This window comes from Dipteris shenzhenensis, chromosome 9 (genome assembly GCF_047967505.1).
Source record: "Dipteris shenzhenensis isolate YYH24624 ecotype China chromosome 9, Dip_SZ_1.0, whole genome shotgun sequence".
NCBI lineage: Eukaryota > Viridiplantae > Streptophyta > Polypodiopsida > Gleicheniales > Dipteridaceae > Dipteris > Dipteris shenzhenensis.
The window spans coordinates 14,833,175-14,858,782 of record NC_141604.1 but is presented as its reverse complement, the minus strand read 5'-3'; the positions used below and the strand labels follow the sequence as shown (position 1 = coordinate 14,858,782).

Below are 25,608 nucleotides of genomic sequence, written 5' to 3'. Positions count from 1 at the left end.
CAAGTGTGCGGGTGTGAAGTGATGAGCCACACCACAAACTCATTAGTTTTATTAGGATTAGGTTTTATCCTATGACTGTCTTAAGACAGTCATAGATGTCTTAACTTTAATAAAGGGGTGGCAATGTGCCTTTACCCCAACACCTCATGAATGAAACCTGCCAAACACCGCTAGTCTGGGTAGGAGAGGAAATGGGCTAAAATCCAATAACCATCTCTGAAGAGGCAGTGGAAACGTCCTCGGATCTCATAGTACACAGGACACCTAAAGATGAAATGCTCCTCTGTCTCAACCTCCTGTATGTCACATAGTGTGCATATGCGCCGTTCCCTGGATAGTCGCTCTGCTCTGCTGCTCTCGATGCAAAGTCTGTGTGAAGAGACCCGAAACTGCCCAAGAGAGATCCTCATCGAGTGGGGTAGGTGAATCTGTGTGTATCCAGGTGGGTCAATGAAACCCTCCGCTGTGATATGTAAGAGTTTCTGAAGGAGGAAGATTACGATATCGTAGGCAAGCTCAAGGCCCTCAACCTGTCCAGGCTGAATTTGACTTTTGAGGTCTATCTTCAGAGGTTTCGTGATTTGCAGACCAGAGCTACAAAGATGGATCCTGTCACCTTGTTAGGTTTCTTTGTGGATGGTTTACCTGACTCGTACAAGCTACAGATCAAGAATAACAAGTGTACTACTTTGCAAGAGGCCATGAACTATGCGTGCATCTATGATGATACCATGGCCAGCGCAAAGGGAACCACTAATGCTGACACGAGTGGGAAGAACAAGAGGAAGTTCTTCCAATCAACAACTAGTACCGAGGAGTCGAAGTCAATTGACAACGCCTCTAAGAAGAACTCGACTCAGACAAAGAATGGTCGAGCCCGTTTCCTACGCACCTTCAAGTTAAAGAAAGAATGGAAAGATCATACACTCTTTTTAGGATAAGGACACCCAATTTTGTATTCAATGTAATATTTTCCCTCTTCTCAGGGACCTATTGTATCTGCGATGCAGCTTCGGAATATAATAAACACTTCTCATTATGATGTGTATCAGTGTGTTTTGATTCCACTTTCTTCATGTGTTGTCTCTGTTAATAACAAAATTGATTTAAGCGTGTTTGAACACCGTGAATTGAGAACGTTGTTAGATGATTTCATGGATGTATTCCCTACTCAACTGCCGGAAGGTTTACCTCCAGAACAGGCAATAGATAATCCCATAGATTTAGTACCTAGGGCTCAACCTATTAGTATTCCACCTTACAGGATAAGCCAGCTTCAGGAGGATGAGTTAGCTTCACATCTATAAGATTATCTGAATATGGGCTATATTCGCCCAAGTAAACCACCATGGGGTGCACCTATCCTCTTAAGAAAAAAGAAAGATGGTTCGTGGAGAATGTGTATAGGTTATAAACGACTGAATAAAGTGACAATCAAGACATCTTCCTCGTTCCGATGATTTGATAGACCATTTGGCTGGAGGGAAAGTAAGATTGATTTGCGTACGGGTTATCACCAAATGTGTATCTATGCTTAACACATAGATAGAATTGCATTTCAAACTAGGTATGGCCACTACGAGTTTCTCGTATTACCTTTTGGTCTGACCAATGCTCCTACTACCTTCTAGCAAATGATGAACGATTTGTTTAAAGATTTTTTGCGCAAATTCGTTGTCGTGTTCTTAGATGACATCTTGGTATACAGCCGAACTCACATTGGACACCTCCTGATTGTTTATGAAGGAGATCATTTACTTAGGACACAAGATTTCTTCTAAAGGTGTTAGCATTGATCTAGATCGTATCCAAAAGGTTTTGAAATAGCCCATCCCTCAGACAGTGAAACAACTCTGTTCTTTCCTAAGATTCATGGTTTTTCTACGAAAGTCTGTGCGTGATTATTCGAACATCACGGCACCCTTGGCCAACATATTGAAAGGTCGTGGATCCAGGTCTACTCAGCCGATCTCTTGGAATGATGCATTGAACAAAGCTTTTGAAACCTTGAAGCTAACTATCAAGGAAGCTCCTATTCTTGCATTACCGGATCCTACCCGACCTTATGTTTTAGAGGCTGACATGAGTGATTTTGCAATTGGGGCAGCTTTATTCCAAGAGGGCAAATGTGTAGCTTTTGAGAGTAAAAAGCTAGACGACACCCAATATCGTTGGCCTACACTAGAAAAAGAACTGTATGCAGTTGTGTATGCTCTAAAGGTTTGGAGACACTACTTGTATGGTTCGAATTTTCTTGTATTGACTGATCATCACTCAATACAAGTATGTGTGTGACGCGTCTGAACTAAAGGATGGAAGGCTAGATGGGCAGAATTATTGTAAGATTTTGATTTTGAGATACGTTATCAAAAGGTTTCCATGAATAGTGTGGCGGATGCCTGTCTTTTCAGTTCTTATTGGCAAAAAGTCCAAGATGGGAGCTCCATGGTTGACCAGGCCTCAGGGATTGTGCCACCTACGGTACAGGCGGCAGGCGGTCAGTGGATGATTAGGAACGGCTTGCTGTTCCAGAATGGAAAGATGTGTGTGCCAAATGTTTTGGATCTTCGATCCAAGATTCTCTGGGAGTGTCATGATGCTCCTAGTGCTAAACATCCAAGCATACATCGGACTCTGTCTCTTGTGAAACATACCTTTTATTGGCCTAATATGCATGCATTTATTGAAAACTATGTGGTAGGTTGCCAGGTTTGTCAAGTTAGAACGCCTTAGAAGCGCGGGTTTATTACAGCCATTGCAAATCCCGGGTAATAAATGGGAAAGTATTTCCATGGATCTCATTACCGGTTTGCCTAGAATGCACAAGGGTCATGACTCCATTTGGGTCATAGTTGACCGTCTGACAAAGATGGCTAGATTCTTAACTACTAGATCGACCATATCAAATGTTCAGTTGGCTCACGAGTTTGTGGACCAATTGTTTAAATTATATGGTTTGCCTTCCGACATAGTCAGTGACAGGGACTCTAAGTTTACAAGTAACTTCTGGACACTTGTTTTTGAGAAGTTAGAAACTATTGTATGAGTTCCTCACATCATGCACAATCTCATGGCAGTATAGAGAAGGTCAACCAATTGGTTGAAGATATGCTTCGCGCATATGTTTCTAAGAGACAGTCTTCATGGGAAGATTATTTCCACATGATAGAATTTGCTTATAATAGTTCAAAGCATTCAAGTATTGGTTACAGTCCTTTTATGCTTATGTACGGGTTTCAACCCAAGTCACCAGTTATGGTTGGGTTCAAGGTAATTCAAAATGATGCTGTAAGGACACTCTTGCAAGACATGCAAGAAATGTTGTAGTTTGCCAAGGAGTCTATTAGAAGTGCCCAAGATCGGGACAGATTTTACGCTAATAGACATCATTCACCTAGAGAGTACTCTGAAGGGACGATGGTATATTTGCGTATTCCCAAGGAATCCAAAAGCCTAAGTACTGGTTTGGTTCCGAAATTATCCCCTAGATACTGTGGTCCTTTCAAGATTATTGAAAGAATTGGACCAGTTGCATATAAACTAGAATTGCCTCTTGATGTTAAAGTACATCCAATGTTTCATGTCAACAGACTGAAACGATTACTCGGTGAGGATGATCAGCTTGTTTCTCCTCAAGAAATAGTAAAAGTTACATATTTGACTTTTATTCCACACGAACCTGAGAGTATTCTTGAATTTCATAAAAGACACATTCATAATCGAACTATCACGAGATATAAGATCAAGTGGAAGGATCGTGTTGAGGAGGATGCAACATGGGAGACATTACCGAACCTCAAGGTTTTCTAGCGAACTCAGGAGTGAGTTCTTAGAGGGAAAGTATGTCTTGTGCATGGATTGGTATCTAACGTGTATTGGTGTACACAAGACTAGCTCAGGCAGCCTAGGAAGGCTTAGGGCTAGGCAGGCTTGATTCTCAAGTTGAGTGGCAAGGGTATGAACCAGTTAGAGCTCTTTGCTATTTTTAGCGCATTGGGCTCGAGTCTATATAAGGGGCCTAGAGGTTCAGTTCTCAATGAGCCGATGGAAGCAACTCTCGTTCCCAGGTGCTAGGTTTGAGTCACAGACGCACACCTGCATCTTAGCGTAGCCCAAGGCCCAATAGCAGATCCCGGGCCTCTTGGCGCCACCTAGTGGTATGGGACACCAAGATGATTAGGATCTAGTTGGAAGTTCGTGCCAATAGCTCAGCTCGTGGCTCGGAGGGGACAACATCTCCTGATTCAAGATTGCACCCCGTAGATGTCATTGTTGGGCGGTGAGCAGCCTGCTTAGATTCCTCACGTTTGGTGTGTTCTTGTGTTTGCTTGCAGATCAAAGGTTTCAGGAGTGCTGGGGTCGTGTCAGATGATGATCTCTCTCTTGCAACAAGAGCACCGACAGGAGGGGATGGTTCGTGTAATGGCAGCAAGACAGAAGGAAAGTGGTCTGTGTACCGAGATGGCAAAGTGATCATTCGAGAGAGAGCAGAAAATACAGAAAGAAGAGAAGGGAGAATGGACAGCACATCGGAGACGGGGGTGGAGATTTACCTGAAGATGGCAGTATGGAATTGCAATGGCACCCTCGGTCTGACCCGAGAAGTTTCTCAGAAACATAACGGGCGGAGACATGATCTTCTACACGAGAGCCCAGAGAGAGGACTACCCACAGTGATAGGATATGCTTGGGAGTCAGGCCATAGGAAGGAGATGAGGAGAGACACGTCTAAAGGGGTGGCTGTCCTTTTCAGATCACACCTGAGACCACTCATATCTGTGGTACGAAGAGAGGTTACAGAGGGACATAGCCCATAAGAGACGATACATGATGACATCATAGAGCTCTCCAATCAAGGTGATATCCTTCTTCTTAGTGACTTCAATGCACGCGCAAAAGATAGACAAGTAGGCCTAATGGATTTTACATCTGATTCTCTCATAGTGCCAGAGTTAGATGCTGTAGAGCTCGGGTTAGTGAGACACTCCACAGACACAACACCTGTGACAACATATGGATGACACCTACTTGAGTTGGGGGCAGTCATGATTTGCTCATATGTAATGGCCTCTAGAGATGGCCACCATTTAGCGGGCTCACTTATGGTGGGGGAAAGAGCAGAGTGGACTACCTAGTGGGTCCCTTAACGGTCGCCTCACGGATACATGAATTTATTGTACCTCCCCCCCCAATCATGCTGACCACTCAAACCTAGCCTTTCGTCTATCCACTACCATGCAAGTTACAAGGAGGACCCATCCCACACCCACTCACGTCCAGGTCCATTTTAACCGTGCCCTTGATCATGTCTATGTGAGCAACTTAGCCCAGGAGCTCCTAGCCTCACTCAGAGACGATGGAGATCTCGCCCATGCCTCAAACACCCTTGTCTTAGTAGTACAGGATGCCACCATCAGATCCTTCCCCACGACTCAATCCACACATGCCCCAGCTGGGAAGATGCCCCAAAACCCTTGGTATGATGACGAATGCAAAGAGATGAGAGCTTACCTCACACGTGAGCAATCCCTAGGCCATCTGACGTTACTTGAGGTGCAGTAGATCTCCAGACGACTGAGACATCGTAAGAGGCGGGCTTTCCTCACGCATAGGCTAGAACAGGTGATTACATCATTCTGTGGGGGAGACCCTACCATTGGATGGGGGCTTCTATCAGAAGGGAAGTCACCTATTCCCATCACAGATCTAGGGTTTGACACACATATGCATGCTCTCTCCATGACGTCCCAATGCAGGCACCACAGGCATGTCCTCTACGCCCAAGCCCGCTACGTGTCATTTGTTCACTGCACAAAACGTACCGGCTGCACTCTACCGGAGAGCACAGGACCATAAGGGGCTACAGGCTGAACATTTCGCACATGGACACGAGGTCTTGACTCCGTTACTAGCACAGATGTTCAACCATGCGGTATGCCACTGCTTCCCACCTGCTTGGAACACTACCACCATTATACCAATACACAAAGCAGGTGATTCCATGGACACTAGGAACTACCGTACCCTCATGATTGGCCACACCTTGGCCAAAACCTATGGTTCAGTTTTAGAGAGAGAGATCAATGGCCACACAGAGGCCCATGGACAAAGGGCCCTAGGTCAGAAAGCAAGATTTCAGAGACAACACTCCACCCTAGACCACATCTTCACCCCGAGGGCCATAATTGAGGAGCCAAGGTCAAGACGTCAGAAAGTCTACGCTTGCTTTGTAGACTTTCGAAAGGCCTTCGACACTATCCCAAGATCCCGCATGATAAGGAGACTACAGGAGATGTAGATTCCAGAGATCTTGATTTGGGGGCGATGAGCCTATATGAGTCCGTCAGAGGGAGAGTCCGTGCCCCAACAGGCCTATCAGATTGGTTTGAGAGCACGAACGGGGTGAAGCAAGGATGCCCCTTTCACCGACCCTTTTCGAACTCTACATTGATGAGATCACATCCTTCATAGGAGGCGAGGGATCAGTACTTGCTGATCTGATGATACAGATACTACTATATGCGGATGACATAGTCCTCATATCATCTTCAGCAAAGGGGCAAATAGAGACACTTAGAGGACTTGGAGGTGTTTTGCCAAGAGAGAGAGACCTGACAGTTAACCTTGGGAAGACCAAGGTTATGATCTTCAACACCTCACGAGCAGTACTTCATTGATGAGCTTCACTTACCGAGGGAAGTCGGTGGAGATAGTGCAGTCCTACACATACCTAGGGGCAGTTTTCACAGGACCAAGCTTCACGATGACCTACACAGCCACAGCACGACTCACACGAGGACAGAGTGTTCTAGCCCGACTAGAGAGACAGTGCTTCCAGGCTCACTTTCAAGATCCACCGCCGAAGGGCTGGCTTTTCAACACCCTAGTGAGGCATGCTGCTATGTATGCAACACCATTCTGGGGGTGTGACCTCCCGACGACAGATTGGAAGAAATTTGAGAGACTATAGGTGACCATGGGATCTAGGATGATTCAGAGTAAGCCCTTAGTCCCACACTAGATCATACAAGCAGAGTTTGTTGTGACACCACTTCATACTGATGTCATCTTTCAGACATTGACTTTTCTGCATAGAGTATGGGAGCTACCCAGTTAGAGATTGCCGAGACTGGCACTTGAGTCATCCAGACAACTAGCAGAGAGTGGGGGCAACACATCATGGTACGCACTCGTATCCGCTTGGTTTTCCAAACATGGTATTCAAATGGACCGACTCCCCTCATATCAGTACAGCATGGATGCACAGCCAGAATCGATCCCACGAGATGAGATTAACCGTATCATACGGTTAGACCTCCTCCACCTTTATACGTCTCAGACTTGGGGGAGGGACTAGGAGTTCCCCACCAAGATCCAGTTCTATCACAACTTCTTGAAAGTATCGGAGGATAGACTCATCATCAAGCCCTAGTACCTCGAGCACAAAGGTGTCTCACGCACTGAGGATTGCTATTGGACAAATGGAGTCTCGTCACATCAACTACTGAGGATTGACACAGGGAACGCTGCAGGTATACCCAGAGCGCAGCGGACTTGCAGATTGTGCACGATGGGGGAGGTCGAGACAGAGGAGCATTTCCTATATCCGGGGACGATATTACTACCTCTTCCAAAAGGACTTGGCTTCGGTCCACTCTCACAACTGGCCCTTCCAAGACCATGTTTGTATTGGTCTATATCCGATGGAGATGCGACGACACAAAGAGATCCTACTACGACAGATCAGAGAGCAGCAGGAGATGACCACGCCACAGGATGCAAACCTAGAACAGAGGCAAGTCACGGACTTCTATGCATTTGAGTCAGCTCTAGGGCACAGTGGAGTGGAGGAGGAGATAGCCGATATGAGGACAATATGGGATCAAGGGAGAGAGCAGACATGGCGCCATTGACACAGAGTGGGGCCAAAGCATGCACAATCGAGGTCCGACCTATCTCAGCTCTCCTCAGAGGAGACTGCCAAAGATGAGGCATCAGCCTTGACATAGCACATCGGATCCAGCGATCAAGGAGACCATGCCCTCCCTCACAGTGCGAGACCGCTTGACATATGCAGATCCGAGAGATCTTCACAGCACATCAAAGAGCTATCACGGTGCCGGGTTTCGGTTTCTCAATCTCCGACCTCAGCTCACATTTTCACATTTGAGCTTGTCTTTGAGTTTCTTTGTTTAAGCTTTTGAGCTCTGTATCTTGGCATAGCATAGCATAGCACTCAGCAAAAGGGCCTTAGCATACCCATGAGGCTTGTATGAGCTATCTTTTTTTCTGGTGTACTTTGTCCCATAGACCCACGAGGTCTTCTTAGGACGTTAATATATCTTTCTTTCTTTCTCTCTCTCGTTAGGATGCTTGTTTAGTAGCTCCACCCTTTTGCTCCATTGTATCAGGTTTTCTATCAGTCTCATAGACCCATCGGTCTTTAGTAGACTTTAATACATTGCTTGTCTCCCTCCCTCCCCCCCTTCTCCTCTCTCTCTCTCTCTCTCTCTCTCTCTCTCTCTCTCTCTCTCTCTCTAGCATTTCTACCCCTCGCCGCACAGCACTTCCTACCCCGTTGAGCTCTTACTCCACTTACCATGATATACGCTTTGATCGCGATCACTCACCTCCTTACTCTGGCCGTCTGTACATACTTCTCGCATACATTGACTTTATACCCTTACTAGAGGATCGTGCTATCCTAGTCACTCGCTCACTACACGAGGTTGCTCTTCACGCCTTTTCCCACACCACCCGCTCCACCCGCCCACCACCTCCTAGGACCGTACCCTGTAATAGCTGGTACAATGATGAGTGTAAGGCTTTGCACCGTCAGCTCAGATTCGAAACAAAAAACAGCCTTCCGAGCGAACCAGAGATGCTACGCGAGTACCGCCGTCTGGTACGCAGGAAGAAACTTGACTTCGTGCGTCAAAACGAGGAGGAGCTACTGAACATTATGTTCAGTAATAACTCTAAGGACTTCTGGCGGAGATTTCTCGAGGGACGGTCCCCCCCCCACCACTCACTGACACTCAGGTGTGGTCTGATTATGCACGCACGCTCTATGATATCCGAAAACAGCCAGCCCCTAACCTATCACATATGCCACGCCCCACATCCTACACCCTCTTCACTAAGGGGGGGTAAAGGATACCGTAATGAAACTTCATAATGGCCGAGCGAAGGATCATGAGGGACTATGCACTGAGTTCATTGCATATGGGATTAACCTCCTAGACCCGATCTTAGCCAAGCTATTTAATGAAGCCGTTTGCTTGGGGTTTCCACGCACCTGGACCATCAACACTATCTCACCCATCCACAAGGCAGGGGATCCCATGAACGCGGAGAACTATAGGACCATTATGATTGGACATGTCATGTCCAAGATTTATGCATCAGTACTTGATTCTGAGGTTAGCAGATTTGCGGAGTGTCGAGGACTCAGAGCAGCGGGACAGGCCGGTTTCAGGTGGGATCACAGGACCATGGACCACATTCTCGCACTCAGATGTATCATCGAGGAGACGAGGGCACGGAAGCAAAAGGGTTTACTGTTGCTTTGTGGACTTCCGCAAGGCATTTGACACCGTTCCAAGAGCCCACCTCATACGACGCCTACAAGATCTGGGTTACGACTAGGAGATCATTTGGGCTGTCATGGCACTTTAGGAGAGAGTTTCAGGCAAAGTTCGGGTAGGATCCGGGTGGACAGAAGAGATCATGAGTACCATCGGGGTCAATCAAGGGTGTCCTTTGTCGCCTACCTTGTTTAGCCTCTACATCGACAAGCTCGAGACAGTAATGCAGGCACAGGGTGGGGTAGGCTGCTCTCTCGCAGGCATGCTGATCCTGATATTACTTTACACAGATGACGTGGCTCTCTTATCTTCCTCAGCAGAGGGACTCCAAAGACACCTTGATGCACTACAGTCCTTTTGTGAGTCTCATGATTTGAAGGTCAACTTGTGTAAATCCAACGTTATGATCTTCAATACATCTCGAGTCGTCATGCGCGATGAGCATTTCACATTTGATGGGCCCCTGTTGAGGTAGTTTCACCATACACTTATCTAGGGGTCATCTTTTCTGGACCCATCTTCACCATAAGACCCGCGATGCAGGCGCGCCTGAGCAGAGGATATGCTTCATTGGCTAGACTAGAGAGACAGTGCTTCCGCTCTCACTTTCGAGATCCATGGACCAAAGGGTTGCTTTTTGACTCCTTGGTCCGCCCAGCAGGGATGTATGGCAGCCCATGTTGGGGGACAGATTTGTCGGATACAGAGTGGGCCAGGGTGGAGCCGCTATAGGTTCTCATGTTATCACGGATGATCCGTGGTAAGCCATCTGTCCCTCACCAGATCATTCGGGCGGAGTTTGGGTCACCCCTATTACAGCTAAATGCTGCATTTCAGGTCATTACATATCTGTACCGAGTCAAGGAGTATGAGGATTACACATCCGGGCGTAGCAGGATACCATGGCTAGCACTATCCTCTTCTATGGCACTTGCTGTAGGGGGAGATCAGAGGTGTTGGTATGCACACACAGAGAGATGGTTTGCAGTTTTGGGGCTCCACATAGACAGACTACCTCCTTTCCAGTACCACATGGATGCTCCTATCTCTCCCCTCCTATCACACAAGGTCAACCAGGTTATCTGTGAGAATCTACTACAGCTACACACATTCCGGACTTGGTTGGGCCCGAGTGATCTTCCAATGAAGCTAGGCTTCTACAAAGATCACTTCTTACATATCACAGCGGAGGGTTTCATTGATCCACCAAGATGCACGCAAATTCACCTACCCCACTCGCTGAGAATCTCCCTTGGGCAATTCCGGGTCTCTTCACACAGACTTCGTATTGAGAGCAGCCGAGCAAAGCGGTTACCCAAGGAGAGGCGCATATGCACACTGTGTGACATGCAAGAGGTTGAGATAGAGGAGCATTTCATCTTCAGGTGTCATGTTTACTATGAGATCCGAGGGCGTTTCGACTGTCTCTTCAGAGATAGTTATGGGATGTTAGCCCATGTCCTCTCCTACCCAGACCAGAGATGTTTCGCTGGTTCCATTCATGAGATGCTCAGACACCACAATAGGATACTCCGAGCATGGAGACAAGAGCAAGCTTCTCCCTCGACTGATACCTCTCAGAGCTCTATCACGGAGTTCTTTCAGCCAGATCTCATAGACCCCCACGAGGCAAGAACTCAACATGACCGTGACCCGAAGCCTGTGACCCGACAGCTCAGACAGAGGGTTGACTCACAGATCATACTTGGGGACATCCCTTCCTTCTTTAGGGTCAAAGCCCGACCGATGGGAGTCACAGTGGCCTTGGTTAGACGCAAAGCTACGACCAGGAGACGTACCAGGACTGCACCCTTGAGGGGGCGACAGCGTTCTATTGCTGACCTCATGCCTCCACTTCCACAGCCTCATCCATCCTGATGTCCTGCTGCTGACTATGATGATGATGATGATGATGGTTATGATGATGCCGACGATGATGCTGAGATTGATATATATAGTCGGGATATGACTATGTTGTACTTAGGACTTGTACTTAGGACTTAGTACTGCCATTTGGCATTTTTTTGCATTCTACATTGGTGAGGATGCTCATTTAGTAGCTCCACTACCACAGCTCATTGTATCAAGTTTTTCACAGTCTCATAGACCCATCGGTCTTCCGAAGACTTTAATAAACTTTCTCTCTCTCTCTCTCTCTCTCTCTCTCTCTCTCTCTCTCTCTCTCAGTACTTTACTGTTGACCCTATACAATCATATCCACTTCTTCAGAATCCAACTCTAGAGACAAATTTATCTTTGAGTTATTTGCTGAATTGGCTGGTTAATTGTCTATTACCGCCCTCTCGTTGGCCTTGAGGCCAGTTATAGAACCCAGCCTTATAAAGGATTTAAAATCAGATCCTAAAGACTCCCAGTATTAAACTAATGTTGCGATGGCGATATTACGTCAACATTACAATGAGTTATGTTTTAATACTAAGATCGAAGATGGTTCATGCACTCCTATGGATATCCTTCATGCATTTACATTTTGGGGTTTTGAAGTAATAAGCTGTCCCATAGATCTTTTTGGTCTTCCGTAGACGTTAATAGAGCTTTCTTTCTTTCGCTCTGTCTCTCTTTTTCTATCAAGGCAAACGATGAGTTCATAACAGTGAAAGACATTAAGCATGGTTTCAAGAAACTAACAAATGGCAATGCTCTGGATTTACAAGGCATAATGGTAAAGATGCTAAAATAACGAGGATTAAAAACAAACGAAATCATCGCCTGCATAGGACCTGCACTATGACTTCCCAAAGAAATGGCTAACAAAGAAAATAGTTCCCATTTTTAAGGGAAGGGACAAAAACGAACCCATACATTACCAGACCATCATGGTAAGCAACTTATGGCAAAACTATATGGTACATCTTAGAACAAAAAATTAGTAAACGGGATGAAGACAAAGGGGCTAGGTTGCCATAAACAAGCAGTCCTTAGACCAAAGCATTTCACAGTATACCATCTAATCACCATCATATGACAGCAAAGGCATCATATGACAGCAAAGGGATCAAAGGTAGAAAAAATGTGTTAGCTTCTCATGGATTTCAAGCAGCCCCTTGACACCATGCCTAGATACAAATTATGGGAGAGAATGACTTGATGGGATATCTCAAGGTGTATGCCTCAGGCACAACTTGGTTTCTATGTGTGAGTGCTAGAGGCACAGTTAGGTGCCCACAAGCACAGTTAGGTGGTGGAGAGCCACATAGGATGATTGAGAGAATCTAGGAGCAGATTGAGGAGATGATTGTGGAGCTCTGAAGTCATCAGTGATGTCAGTGAGCATGTATGAGGTGCCTACTTAAGGACCTCACTCTTCTTCATTCCATAATGCAAGTATTCTGAGTTTGTGTCCACTCTTTGCTTTCCTTTCAGTTTACCAACATGGTATCAGAGCAGTACCATCCTCCTTGAGCCCATTTGTGCCACATCTTCTTCTTCCATTTTCTTTCAGAATCTTTCCTGTTTTATTTTTGTGACACAATCTCATCCCATCCATCACCTCCCTCAATCAATTCGCATCACCATTCGTTTGCACAGAAATCGACGCACACAACACACATTTGCTCCTGCTCTTGTGTTTTTTTTTTTCTGATCGAGATTCCCTGCACACAGAAGTTGGCGCAAGGAAAGCTTCATTTTTTTTTTGCTGATCGAGAATTAACTGTAGAAGAGGAGTTGGCGCGCAAAAATATGAGCTTTTGTAGCAGGCGGAACTCCTTTTCTTTTGTGTGTGCCGCAGCAGTCGTCAAGGAAAGGTGAAGCTCCAGAGGAAGAGCGGTAAGCGCAGGAGGAATTTGCGTTGTTTGTTCCTTGTGTTCCAAAGGCATCGATCCTCATAGAGACGCCCGCAAGCAGCAGCAGCAGCAGCGGTAGTAGCGGAACTGAAGAGAGGCAATTCATTCTCTCCCCAGTAATAATACTTGTAGCAGGGGGAGTTCCTCCATCGTTAAAGCTGCTGCAGCAGCAGAGCAGTAGCAGAGGATTGGTGCAGATCACGCTTCAGTGCTTCGGAATAGGAATAGCAGCAGGAAAATTTGCAGAAAGTTACTGGACAGTGCACGGATTTTTGCAGCCATCTCCAATAGAAGAAATAACCGTTCATTGAACATCGTGGATATTTCATACTCAAAGGCCTTATCGTGGCAATGAATTCCTTCCTCTTTCTGTTATTCAAAGGTGTCTAGTCTATATCTTGTCTTCTTTCTGTCACGTCCCAAGCCTAAACAGAAAGCAATGTCTTGTTATGCTACAAAGGATGAAAATGCCAACCTGATTTCCTTGTTGAAGATTGCCAAAACAATGGTTGCCAAAAAGGAAGCAACTACAAAGCCAGAGATCTACCCTCTCATGGCACTTTTATTTGACTCCAAGTACAAGAAAAAGATGAAGGTCAGATACCTAAGATATGCTTCTCTACACAACTATGGAGATGACAAGAAGATAATTGTTCTCTTGAAGGATATGATTTTCAGATCCACTTGTTCTATCATAGTACCATCTTATAAGGCAATAAGGCACTAGACACTGCCCATGTGGTAAGACCTTACCTTGACATGGATATTTTGCCTCCACAAGATGAGGCATCCTTTGAAGATTATGCGTTTTAAATCATCTCTATGTATGCTCCAGATCTCTCTTTTTATGTCAAGGTACTCAGCCTGGATAGTCCTCCAAAATGAATGAAATAAACTTTTGTGTCTTGTGTGTTTTGTAAACACCTCTGGTCACCTTATGATGTAGGCCATGTGTATGTTTTACTCGTACCTCCTGCAGACATTGTGTGCATGTACATACAGGGGAGATAACCATTGGAAGGTCTTTTTGTATCCCTTTTGTTTACCTTACACTCATGGGAACCCTTGCTAGCATGAGAACCTAGCCATAGATTTATCCTTGACCACCATGAGATGGCATGAGAAACTATGAGACTAGATGTATCCTTGACATAGCCTGAGGCATTCCCTTGAGGGGGGGTTTGATGGGATATCTCAAGGTGTATGCCTCAGGCACATCTTGGTTTCTATGTGTGAGTGCTAGAGGCACAGTTAGGTGCCCACAAGCACAGTTAGGTGGTGGAGAGCCACATAGGATGATTGAGAGAATCTAGGAGCAGATTGAGGAGATAATTGTGGAGCTCTGAAGTCATCAGTGATGTCAGTGAGCATGTATGAGGTGCCTACTTAAGGACCTCACTCTTCTTTATTCCATGATGCAAGTATTCTGAGTTTGTGTCCACTCTTTGCTTTCCTTTCAGTTTACCAACATGACTAAACCCATATCCCCAAGGAACTAAGAGAAGCTATTTACAAGCTCTAGAAAAAGGTGAGAGCTAAATTAGCAAGACCACTAGTAGATGGATTAAACTTGGATGAAAAGTCAATATAAGTATTAACATAGTAGTTGAGCAAGGATGCTCCCTCTCTCCCAACTCTACTTGGGCTATTCATTGACGTGTTAGATGATGAATGCACACATACACACAGTAGGGCAAGGATCCAAATTGTTGGCTACACACTCATATTATTACAATATGCAAATGATGTGTTCCTCTTTACAACAAATGAAAAAGGATTGCAAACACGCCTAGATCCATTAAGCACATTCTGTCTACAAGCATGCAATTGAAGATCATGAACACAAAACTTATACTCACTAGGATACTTTAAAACAGATTTGTTTTATCTTTAAAGTAAAGAATTGGAAGTAGCCACATCACATAAGTATATGGGCTTCAAGTTTAAAGATAGCAATAGTGGAATGCATGCGCACAGTAAATATACTTGGGGGAATGAGGGAAATCTTCAGCTATGGAACAAACACAAGGCACTCCTTTTTAAAAAGACTGCTATTAAGTATGAAAAAAATCCCAAAGACCAACGTGCTTAAGGCATCAAATTACACCATGCCCCCCCACCACGCCCTACTCAAATGAAAGAGCTTGGATTGAGGGAAGTCCCACCTCAAACTTGTAGGGACCTCAGAGAAGAAAGGACGGTCCCTCCATTCCTAGAGGAAAATAGTCCTCCTAGCAATAGCAGCCCTAGAAGATCCTTGCACACTTACCAAGATGGTCATCAAGATGTGTACTATGTCCATCCATATACTGGCCAAGGTGAGAGATAGGTGGATTTGGAAGCTATCAAGTGTGTATGTGCATTTGAATCTCTAGATATGCCAGCTGATATGCTCGCTATGATCTCCCAACACGTGTCCACCGAGGCATGTGCATGTCTATAGTGAGAGTATGGAACATCATCCAAAGGGCATACCTCAACCAAATGATGTCGAACCAAGAAAGTCCATGAGGAGATAGGAGGGGTGAACAAAGCTACCCACACGTCACATGATTCCCTTCCAAACAACCCTAGCCAGTTGGCAATCGCAAAGGCAATGTTGAATGGATTCCGCCTGAGACGCATCATAGGAATGAGGAGTAAGTCCCAAACCTGGAGATCCATTGGTTTAGTGCAATTCCTCCATGAAGAGAAAGCCAAAAGAAAAGAACACTTTTGAGAGAGTAACGGAGCAAATACTATGAAGGAGAGATGCCCACACCAACTTGACATCCCAAGTACCTAACAACAAAGACGCCCCTCTGAATCCAGGGGTGCCATCATTGCTGATCCAAAAGCAATTGGATTTATTCCAATTAATATGTGCACCCACTGCACTATCCTACAGGAGGTACGAGTGTATGGAGTGGCATTCTAAAAACCACTGTAATCTATAAGCTCACTATCCCAAAGCTCCTCATCCTGCCTAGGGGAAGTATTAGCCCAATAATATCTACCTGAGATCTCAAGAATCTGCTCATGGCTTCAGACAGAATAAATATACGAAGGGAGCTAGAGGGCACCCCTGACGGACCGATCAGGAAAACTGAAAACTCTAACCACTCTGATAAGCACCTGGCAAAGCACTGATCTGCATAAAGAGGAAACCCCCTAATCCAAGCATCTAAGAAACCAAAATGCAGTAAAGTACCCTTGAAGAAATCCCAATCCACTCTGTCATAAGCTTTCTCGAAATCCTGGAGTAGAATGGCCAAACCTTCGTCACTATGGGTAAATGTAGATGGTCTTCTCTCTTGATCAAGTGAGGATTCTCAGATTTGTTGAGATACATGCTCTAAAGTTGCAAATTAAATTGTACTTACCAAATCCACACATCTGTAACTTATATCATTTGATGTCAAGCCTAAATGAAACACACATAAAAACCATAAAAGTTTTGAGTTATAGGCCACAAAAGATTTACCATACAAAGAACAAAGGCCTGAAAGCCTAAGAATGCCTGAAAGCTCACGGTAAAGTCTGACTCCATCATTCTGGGAAAACCATGGAGGCATGCGCGGTAGCTCCTGAAATTGTAGTTTCCCTTTGGTCGCCTGTGTAGCCTGTCTTTCATTTGCTGTAGTATCTTCGGCCGTTGTATTTTCAGAGTCTAGTGTCAACATGCCCTCTCTTCCCGTTTCAGATATATCACTTGTATTCAGCTCAGAGATCCCAGGAACATAACCACCTTCTCTTCCCAAACTCAGCTGCTTAATTGAGCCCGCAAAAACTGAATTAAAACTCAAGCATTGTGCCATTACTGTGACAAACTGTGTAGTTGCACCCTGTTACAAGCAAAGCAGAAAATAAGTAGAGCACGTGGTGCAAACAAACCCCCCCCTCCCCCCACCAACACACACACAAAGCCACAACCTTTTGAACCTATAAAGACAATCATTAACAACATTTTTGTCTTCTTTATAGTCTTCATATACCCATCTCACTGCGCTCAAAGCCACCCCACCATCCTTTGCTTCTTTGAGAGCCAACAATTCTTCACATGGGGCATACATTCAAAAGACTCGATACCCACATGGACGTTACCATATCAAACAACCCTGACAGGCAACAATGATCAATAAGAGGTCAAAAATGGTATTGGTTGCATATAGCAACATCATCACATTCAACAGAAGATTGTTAGTGTTCATTATCCAAATTTCTTGCCTGCACAAATGTCGTCAAAAAGGGATATATGCTCTACCGCTAGCATAGCTATAGAATGCACATCGCTCAAAGCATTAGTGATTGAAATATTTCTGGCGAAGAGAAATATCACAAAGCTGTGATTATTTTGCTGCGAGTACCATAGCCTCCTCTTATGTTGGGTGATGCTCTTTTTAAAGCTCAGGCACTTCAAACTTGCCCAACATGTATATTCACATTCTTGGCGTTCTGCAATCGGCGCCCATTCCCTCGTTGCCCAATGGACGACATGATATCTATGGCACAACCTAGTAAGGAGGTTGTGGCTGAATTGAGCAGGAAATTTTAGAAATGAATGATCTCCATCACTTTGCTCATTAACATCCAATTTACCTATGCAAGGGTAGTTTCTATACACAAGTTTCTATTCAAAAATGAATACACCTCTACAATGCGAGACTATCTCCATCCATAATTATCAACCTAAAGAGAATGAAATCACGACCTCAAGTAGATGTAAAAAGAAACTATGTCAAATTAGAAATTCCACCCCAATTTGGTAACTTCAGTTTTAGGTTGAATGCTTTGGAATGCAGAAAGTGTACATCCATACATACGTACATTACATGCATGCATGAATGTATGTATGATGTATGTATGTATCTATCGAGCGTGCTTTGTATCATTGGCTCCACAACTCCATGTCGTCTCTTCTCGCCTGATCCACTCTGCCCTCATATCAGCTAGCTCCTCTTCTACTCCAGTATGTCCTACGGCTGACTCAAATGCATACAAATCTGTGACATGTCAATGTGCTCAATCTATCTTTGTCTCCTGTGGCACTGTCACCTCCTGCTGTCTGATCTATCTCCATACGATCTCTCGGTGTCGCTGCATCACATGCAATATGGGAGAAGTAGCTAGCAATAGTGCAAGCTTTTTGTCCTCAATCAGATAGATACAACGCAAACCTGGTCATGAAAGTGGATCAGCCAAGAGAGTGTCCCAAATGCATGGCCCTCCTGAAACTTAAAAGAGACAATGGTATCATCCACGGATCTCATGAGAGACTAGGCAAGTACATAGGAAATGCTTCTCCATCTCAACCTCATGCCATGTGCATAGCTTGTAGATCCGTTGCTCTCTAGGTGAGCCTGCGGCTCTCCCTGACTGGATTCTGAGCTGATGGGACGAGATCCGCATCTGTCCAATGGCTATCCTTAGTGCATGTGAGACGACTCGTCTATCCTCCAAGTACTAAGAATTGATAATCACTCCATCCTCTGATACACTCAAAAATTGATCGCGGTATAACTAGATCTTAGTGGGAAACTCTTGGTACGCCTCTCCCTCCCAAGTCCGTGATGTATAGAGCTGGAGTAGATCCAACCGTATAATACAGTTGATCTCATCTCATGGGAGTACCGGAGACAAGGCATTCAAGCTATACTAGAAGGCAGGGAGTCAATCCATATGAATACCTTGAATTGCAAACCACCTGGATATGCATACGTACAAGGCCGTGCTAACCCCTCTCTCCACTAGTCGTCTCTAGTGCCAACCTCGGTAGTCTCAAACTAGGCAAAGCCCAAACCCTTATGAAGATATGTAAGATGGCATCAATCTGGAGTAGTATCATGGTGAACTCTGGTTGTACTATCTGATGAGGAACTGAGGCTTTACTCCGAATCATTTTGGACCCCATCATCACCTATAGCCTCTCAAATCACTGCCAATCGATCGTCGAGAGATCCCTCCCTTAGAAGATGATGCACACGGCTATCGACCTCACTATTGTATCAAATAGCCCTCCCTTCGTCGGGAGGTCCTAAAAGTGTGCCTGTAAACATTGTCAATATGCCGCAGAACAGAGCTCCCTGTCCTCGCATAAGCTGTGCCCAGAGTCATCGTGAAAAGTGGCCCCGTGAAGATTTCCCTAGATAAGTGTATGACTGCACGATCTCCACCGGCAAGCACAGCTGTATCAATGAACTATTCCCCGTGAGGTGTTGAAAATCATAACCTTGGTTTTGCCCCCTCCCCGTCGCTCAGCCCCCCCCCGTCGCTCAGCCCCCTCCCCATCCTCGTCGCTCAGCCCCCTCCCCGTCACTCAGCCCCTCCCCGTCGCTCAGCCCCCCCCCTTCCCGTCGCTCAGCCCCCTCCCCGTCGCTCAGCCCCCCCCCTCCCTGTCACTCAGCCCCTCATCCGTCGCTCAGCCCCCCCCCCTCCCCGTCGCTCAGCCCCCTCCCCTCGTCCGTCGCTCAGCCCCCTCCCCGTCCCCGTCACTCAACCCCCCCCCTCCCCGTCGCTCAACCCCCTCCCCTCGTCCGTCGCTCAGCCCCCTCCCCCTCCCCGTCGCTCAGCCCCCTCCCCTCGTCCGTCGCTCAGCCCCCTCCGTCGCTCAGCCCCCTCCCCTCGTCCGTCGCTCAGCCCTTCTCCACTTCCTCTCCCCACTCTTGGCTGGGCTGTACCCCAGGCCCAGCCAAGGGGTTAGTCCAGCCAAAAGGGGGATAGTTGATATGGCCAGCGCATCCTCCCCTCATCCCCCCAAGCTTTACTCCGCCATGGTAGCCACAACCCCTGCTCCCCTCGACAGGACGTACTCTAGGTATAAGATTCAACCTCCCCCGACGCCGACCAAGCTGCAAGAGCAGATTTACCATCTCCAGCAAGAAGTGCGAGACCTAAGGTCCCAGCTCACCCAAGCCCTAGCTCGTATTGCAGCTTTGGAAGGCCCAGGGAAGCAGGAGATTATTGCAACAGCTGTACAAACATGTAAAGCTGAGCCCCCAACATCACAGCTGATTTCCACAGTTAGAGAGCTTATCCAGGTGAAAGTGACAGCTGAACCCAAGGTTGACATCCAAACAAAGATCCAAGAACATCACCTTCGGAAAGAGAATGCTATGAAGATTCGGATAGGGGGAATACCCGATTGGCAGCACGAGGATGACACTTTCGAGGAGGCAATCGACAGAATCAAGGCAGCAGTCCCGACCACTGATTGGTCAGCAAGCCCAACTGATGACAAGAATGATGATGAAGAGGAGTCTTCCCCAGTTTATTTATCGCCTAGGAATGGACACGTTGTCATCACCTTCAACTCGAAGACACTCAGGAAGAGGATTCTACAACAATCCTATAAGCTGAAGGGGACTAAGATATGGATTGCTGAGGAGCTTACAAGAACCCAACTGAAGAACAAAGCTACCGAGCTTGCTAAGGTTCGGGCAGCCAGGGAAGCAGGAAAATGGGCAGTATATCATGATGGTCTTGTAGCGATTAGAGAATTTAAGACAAAATCTAAAGACCCTCAGTCTTAAACCGATGTAATGGCCACTCCATAGCCTAGTACTTAGTTCCTTTTATGTTTTATGTTCTATGTGTTTTGTTTTTTTGGAGGAATCTGATGATACTCCCAGGGAGGTTGCCTATGGCCCTCTCTGTACTGATGTATAAGCAGGTCTCTTTTGTCCCATAGACCTTTTTAGGTCTCCAGTGGACATTAATAAACTTTCTTTCTTTCTTTCTTTCTACCTACAAACACCTCTAGAGCCTCTAGATGTCTTTGGTAGGCCTGCTGCTACTGAAGACTCTACATACAATAGTATCTGTATCATCAACTCAATAAGCCATGATCCCTCACCTCTGAGGTGATCAATGAAGGTCATGATCTCATCAATGTAGAGCCCAAAGAGTGTCGGTGAGAAGGGGCATCTTGCGTCACTCGATCATGCTCTCAATCCACTCTGATAGGCCTCCAGGGGCACATACTCTTCCTCTAACTAACTCATATAGGCTGTAAATCCCCCAAATCATGTCTCTTGGGATTTGAATCTCCTGAAGTCTCCTAATCATGCAGAATGTGGGGTTGTGTCAAAGGCCTTCCCAAAGTCTACAAACAAAGCAAGCGTAGACTTTCTAGGATCTCGATCTCGCCTCCTCGATGATGGTCCATAGAGTGAAGATGTGATCAAGAGTAGGATGTTGCCTAAAACCCCAACACGTCCGAAAGCCTGTTTTTAGTGTACCTCTATGTAGGAGTTGATTTCTGTATCTAATATTGATCCGTGTATCTTGGAAAATGTGTGATCAATCATGAGAGTGCGACAGTTCCAAGTGTCCATGAGATCCTCTTCTTTGTGTATCGGCACGACACAGGTGGTACTCCAAGTAGGGAGAAGCCGTGGCATAAAGCATGATTGAACATCTGCGCTAAGACAAAGTGCTCAGTCCGCAGTCCCTCGTAGTCTTAAGCTCTCTGGTTATGATGCTAATGCAATGCAGCATTCTGTGCAGTGAACAAGATGGATGCCGTGGGCCTTGGCAAGTAGGACATATCAAGTGGTCCATAGATAGTGACATCATAGATCAATTGCGCCAGACACCTGGATCTGTGATGGGGATAGGTGGCTTCCCTTCCAAAAGAAGCCCCCATGCAATAGTGGGATCCACTCCCTGAAAAGATCAAATTACCTCATCCATCCTATGCGAGAGGAAAGCCCATCTCTTATGACTTGTGTGGAGATGTGAGATCCGCTACGCCTTGGGCGTTGTCAAGTGTCCCAAAGCCCGCTCACGTACAAGGTGACATCTCACCCCTCGGCACTCATCATCAAACAATGGGTTCCGTGACATCTTTATAGCTGGGGAGCGTGCTGCGGATCAAGTTGTGGGAAAGGATCTATCAGCGGCATCCTGAATTGCTAATATAAGAGTGTCAGATGCATGGGCGAGATTTGCATCATCTCCAAGGCAAGTTAGTAGGTCATAAGATCAGTGGCTCATATAGACTGCATCAAGGGAATGGTCAAAGTGTATCTGGACACATGTGGAGGCAAGAGGTTCCATCTTGTGGCTGGCGTGGTAGTCGAGATACTGAATGCCAAATAGGAGTAATCAGTGCCAAGTGGGGCAAAGGGACAATAAAGTCATGTACTTGCGACACAAATGCTAGGAAACATATCAATAGTCCATTGTATGTGTCCCCCATCCATGTGGGAAACAAGTGAATCCTCGTAAATAATGGCCATCTCTAAAGACAATTATATATGATCAAGTCGTAGACTGCTCCTATCTCCAACAAGTGTCCCCCATACTCTGTCGCATGTGGTGCGTCCCCTGAGTCTCTCACAATGCCAAGCTCTACTAGGTCTATCTCAAGTACTCTGAGGAGTCTAATCCATAGTCAGGTAAACCCACCTATTTGTCTACTTCCCGTATGAGCATTGAAGTCACAGAGGATCTCCCCCTATCTAGAAAACTCCAGGTATCATCATATATCGTCTCATGAGGACTGTGACCCTCTATGGTAAGCTCATGCGCATAGAATGATGTATCCAGGGGAAAGTAGCATATTGCAATGAAAATCAACCACGTGTCAAGCAACCGAACTCGTATCCACATGTGTCGTGCATGCTTCTCCTTCTACATCACACACAGAAGCGGTCTCAGGTGTGATCTCAAAAAAACTGCCACACCTCCAGAGCCTTGTATCCCACTGTCTTTGCTCATGTCCTTCTAGTGAGCCGACTCCAATGTATCTTGTCACAGTGGGTAGGCCTTTCTCTTGACTCTCATGTATCTCAGTATAGAAGACCACATCTCTGTCAATTCATGTCTTTGAGAAACCTCCTGGGTCAAACCAAAGGGTGCCATTGCAGTTCCACACTGCCATACTCAATCTGTTTATGTGCCCCCATCCCATAGGCGTGACACCATCATGGGTCGTCCACATCCCTCTCTTTCCTTTCTGCTCTCTCTCAAATAAACGCTTTTCCATCTCTATAAGCAGCTCACTTTCCTTCTTGTCTTGCTGCCATCACACGTACCATTCCCTCCTTCTAATGTAATTGCTGCAGGAGTATGGGATCATCATTCAAAAACGTCATGGTTCCCTTCAGTGGAGGGTGGGCATGTCTGTTGCTTCTGAAATCTCACTACTAATGCCCTTGTCAGTGCACCGGCCTTACCCACTCTCCAAGATGCCTCGCAAGTAAGTTTGACACCCATCTTGGTGAACAAAGCTTCGACATCTGCCATTAGGACGTTTAAGGACTTGTTGTTTCGTCTCTTATCCTCCTCCAATGCACGGATATGAACTCCTTGGGAGCTGATGTGACTTTTTTTACCACATCTTTCCACTCCAGCATCTCTGCTTTCCTCTTGGTAATCTGCTGCGTGTTTTGCTTTGCATGGTGGCCTGCATAACTCCCATCTCTCTTCTATTTTTTTCATTTTTTTATTTTAATTCATCCATTTCTTTGCATGTCACCCCTCCATTGCTTCATGTCTCTGAGTTTCCCATCGCTTGCATCTAATCTTTGAAGATGGGTATTTTTGACTCCAATTCTGCCTTTTCTTTCTCCCTGCTGAGCTGAATTAAATCATCCTGAGGGGGGGCTGTTCTACATGTTTCCCATTATGGGTTGCTCCACCGCTTAGGGGCCCCCTTGCAGAACAGGCAACGTGTCAGAATTGATTCAATATGGGAAAAGGAGATAAAGATAAGGACAATGAAAAGGACAAACACAAGAAGAAGACAAGAATCACCAGAGGCAGTTGAAGCTCAAGGATGTAAACAAGCGCTTTAACCGCAGTGGACTTGGAGTGGATAGTACATCGTCTGCCTCAACTACAGCATCTATCTCAGCTACATCTTCGACAGGGAGGTCAATCTCGACCTCTCTCCTCCTAGCACAGACTTATCATTAGATTCACCACTCGTGTTGCCATCGTTAGAGGCAACACATACAGGCCCACTTTACTCTCCATCCTTTCTTCCACCTCTCCCTCTTAGCCAGCCACCCCTCCCGCCTCTGACAAGTATCACCTCACCACTGCCTCAGTCATCCTCATACTTACCCAGCTTACTCAGTCACCACGGACTATTCAGCCTCACCCCCCCACATTTGTAATCCAGCCTTTTCGATTTCAGATCCCTCGAGGACCTGAGTTTCCACAAGCTGATTCACCAGATGTATGGAAGTCTCTTCTCATGGAGGTGCATTGTATATGAGCATGGTGGTGGAGTTGACTCGCTTCGCACAGGTTCAGGCCCACTTCACCCACGATCAAGCTCGTGTTATACAGGAGCAGGCCAGGGTTATACAGGAGCAAGATGGGCTCATTCAGGGACTCAGACACAACACTTCATAAATCCAAAAGGAGGTCACTGCCCTACGTACAGCCCAAGGGAGTACACCAGTGGTGGATGCACAGATTGCTAGCATGCAATCTATGATCGAGGAGACATCCAGATGGGTGGATGTGGCCAACCGGGAGCCTGCGAAGGCAAAAGTCTCAGACACTCTCATGGAGTGGCAAGAGAGGGCCAGTAAGGCTCTCAACATCAGAGTTTGTGGAATCTCTCGCACCATAGCTATGCTGATGGATGATGCGACCACCTTTGTGGCTACCACTTTGGGGATCATAGAGCACGCCATCAAGAGGGCTTGGCAAGTGGGGAGCATAGTTAGGGGAAACGGAAACGGGAAAACGGAAACGCCACATCAGGGTCTATGAGACTCAGGATACCGAGAGCCTGTCCTGTACCATTTTGAAACTGTAATAGTACCTTATGGTCAGAACAAAGGAATTTCTCAAAGTCCTTTATAGACCGAGATATAGTGTTTTATACAAAGACACACCAGAGTCCAAAGCGCCCACTACCAGTTGTCAGCAGGATACAACTAGGAGTCTGCTTATAGGTTCAAGAGGCGTAGTAGTGCTTTACATATCATCCCTATTCAAGGCAATCTCCGTAGAGAGCAGAGACATTCACTCCAGATTCCTTTTGATCCGAATCCGTCATACGGACAACCAAGACTTATTCATTGCACTTCCCGCCTGAGACTTCCCACTTTGCTCGAGATATCAGGAAGGAGACTGAGACGTTGCCATATGTAGCACTCTACCCAGATATTATAGATTTCTCAAGCCGCGGTGAAGTCCTTGTTGGGGGACTTCAACACGAGGACGGGGATACGTTAGGTGCCACTCCTTAACTTCAGAGATGATGCCTTGTTGCC

General features: G+C 46.1%; 1 protein-coding gene across 2 annotated transcripts in view; it reads right to left on the bottom strand.

Annotated features, from left to right (window-relative positions):
- LOC147898252 (ARM repeat superfamily protein) overlaps positions 1-25,608 on the bottom strand; it is a 124,559-nt gene that overhangs the window by 38,330 nt on the left and 60,621 nt on the right. For both annotated transcript variants that reach the window (XM_087379320.1, XM_087379322.1), the window contains exon 9: positions 16,857-17,217. In XM_087379320.1, coding sequence (XP_087235446.1) covers positions 16,857-17,217 — 361 coding nt within the window. The remainder of the gene's footprint in view (positions 1-16,856; positions 17,218-25,608) is intronic.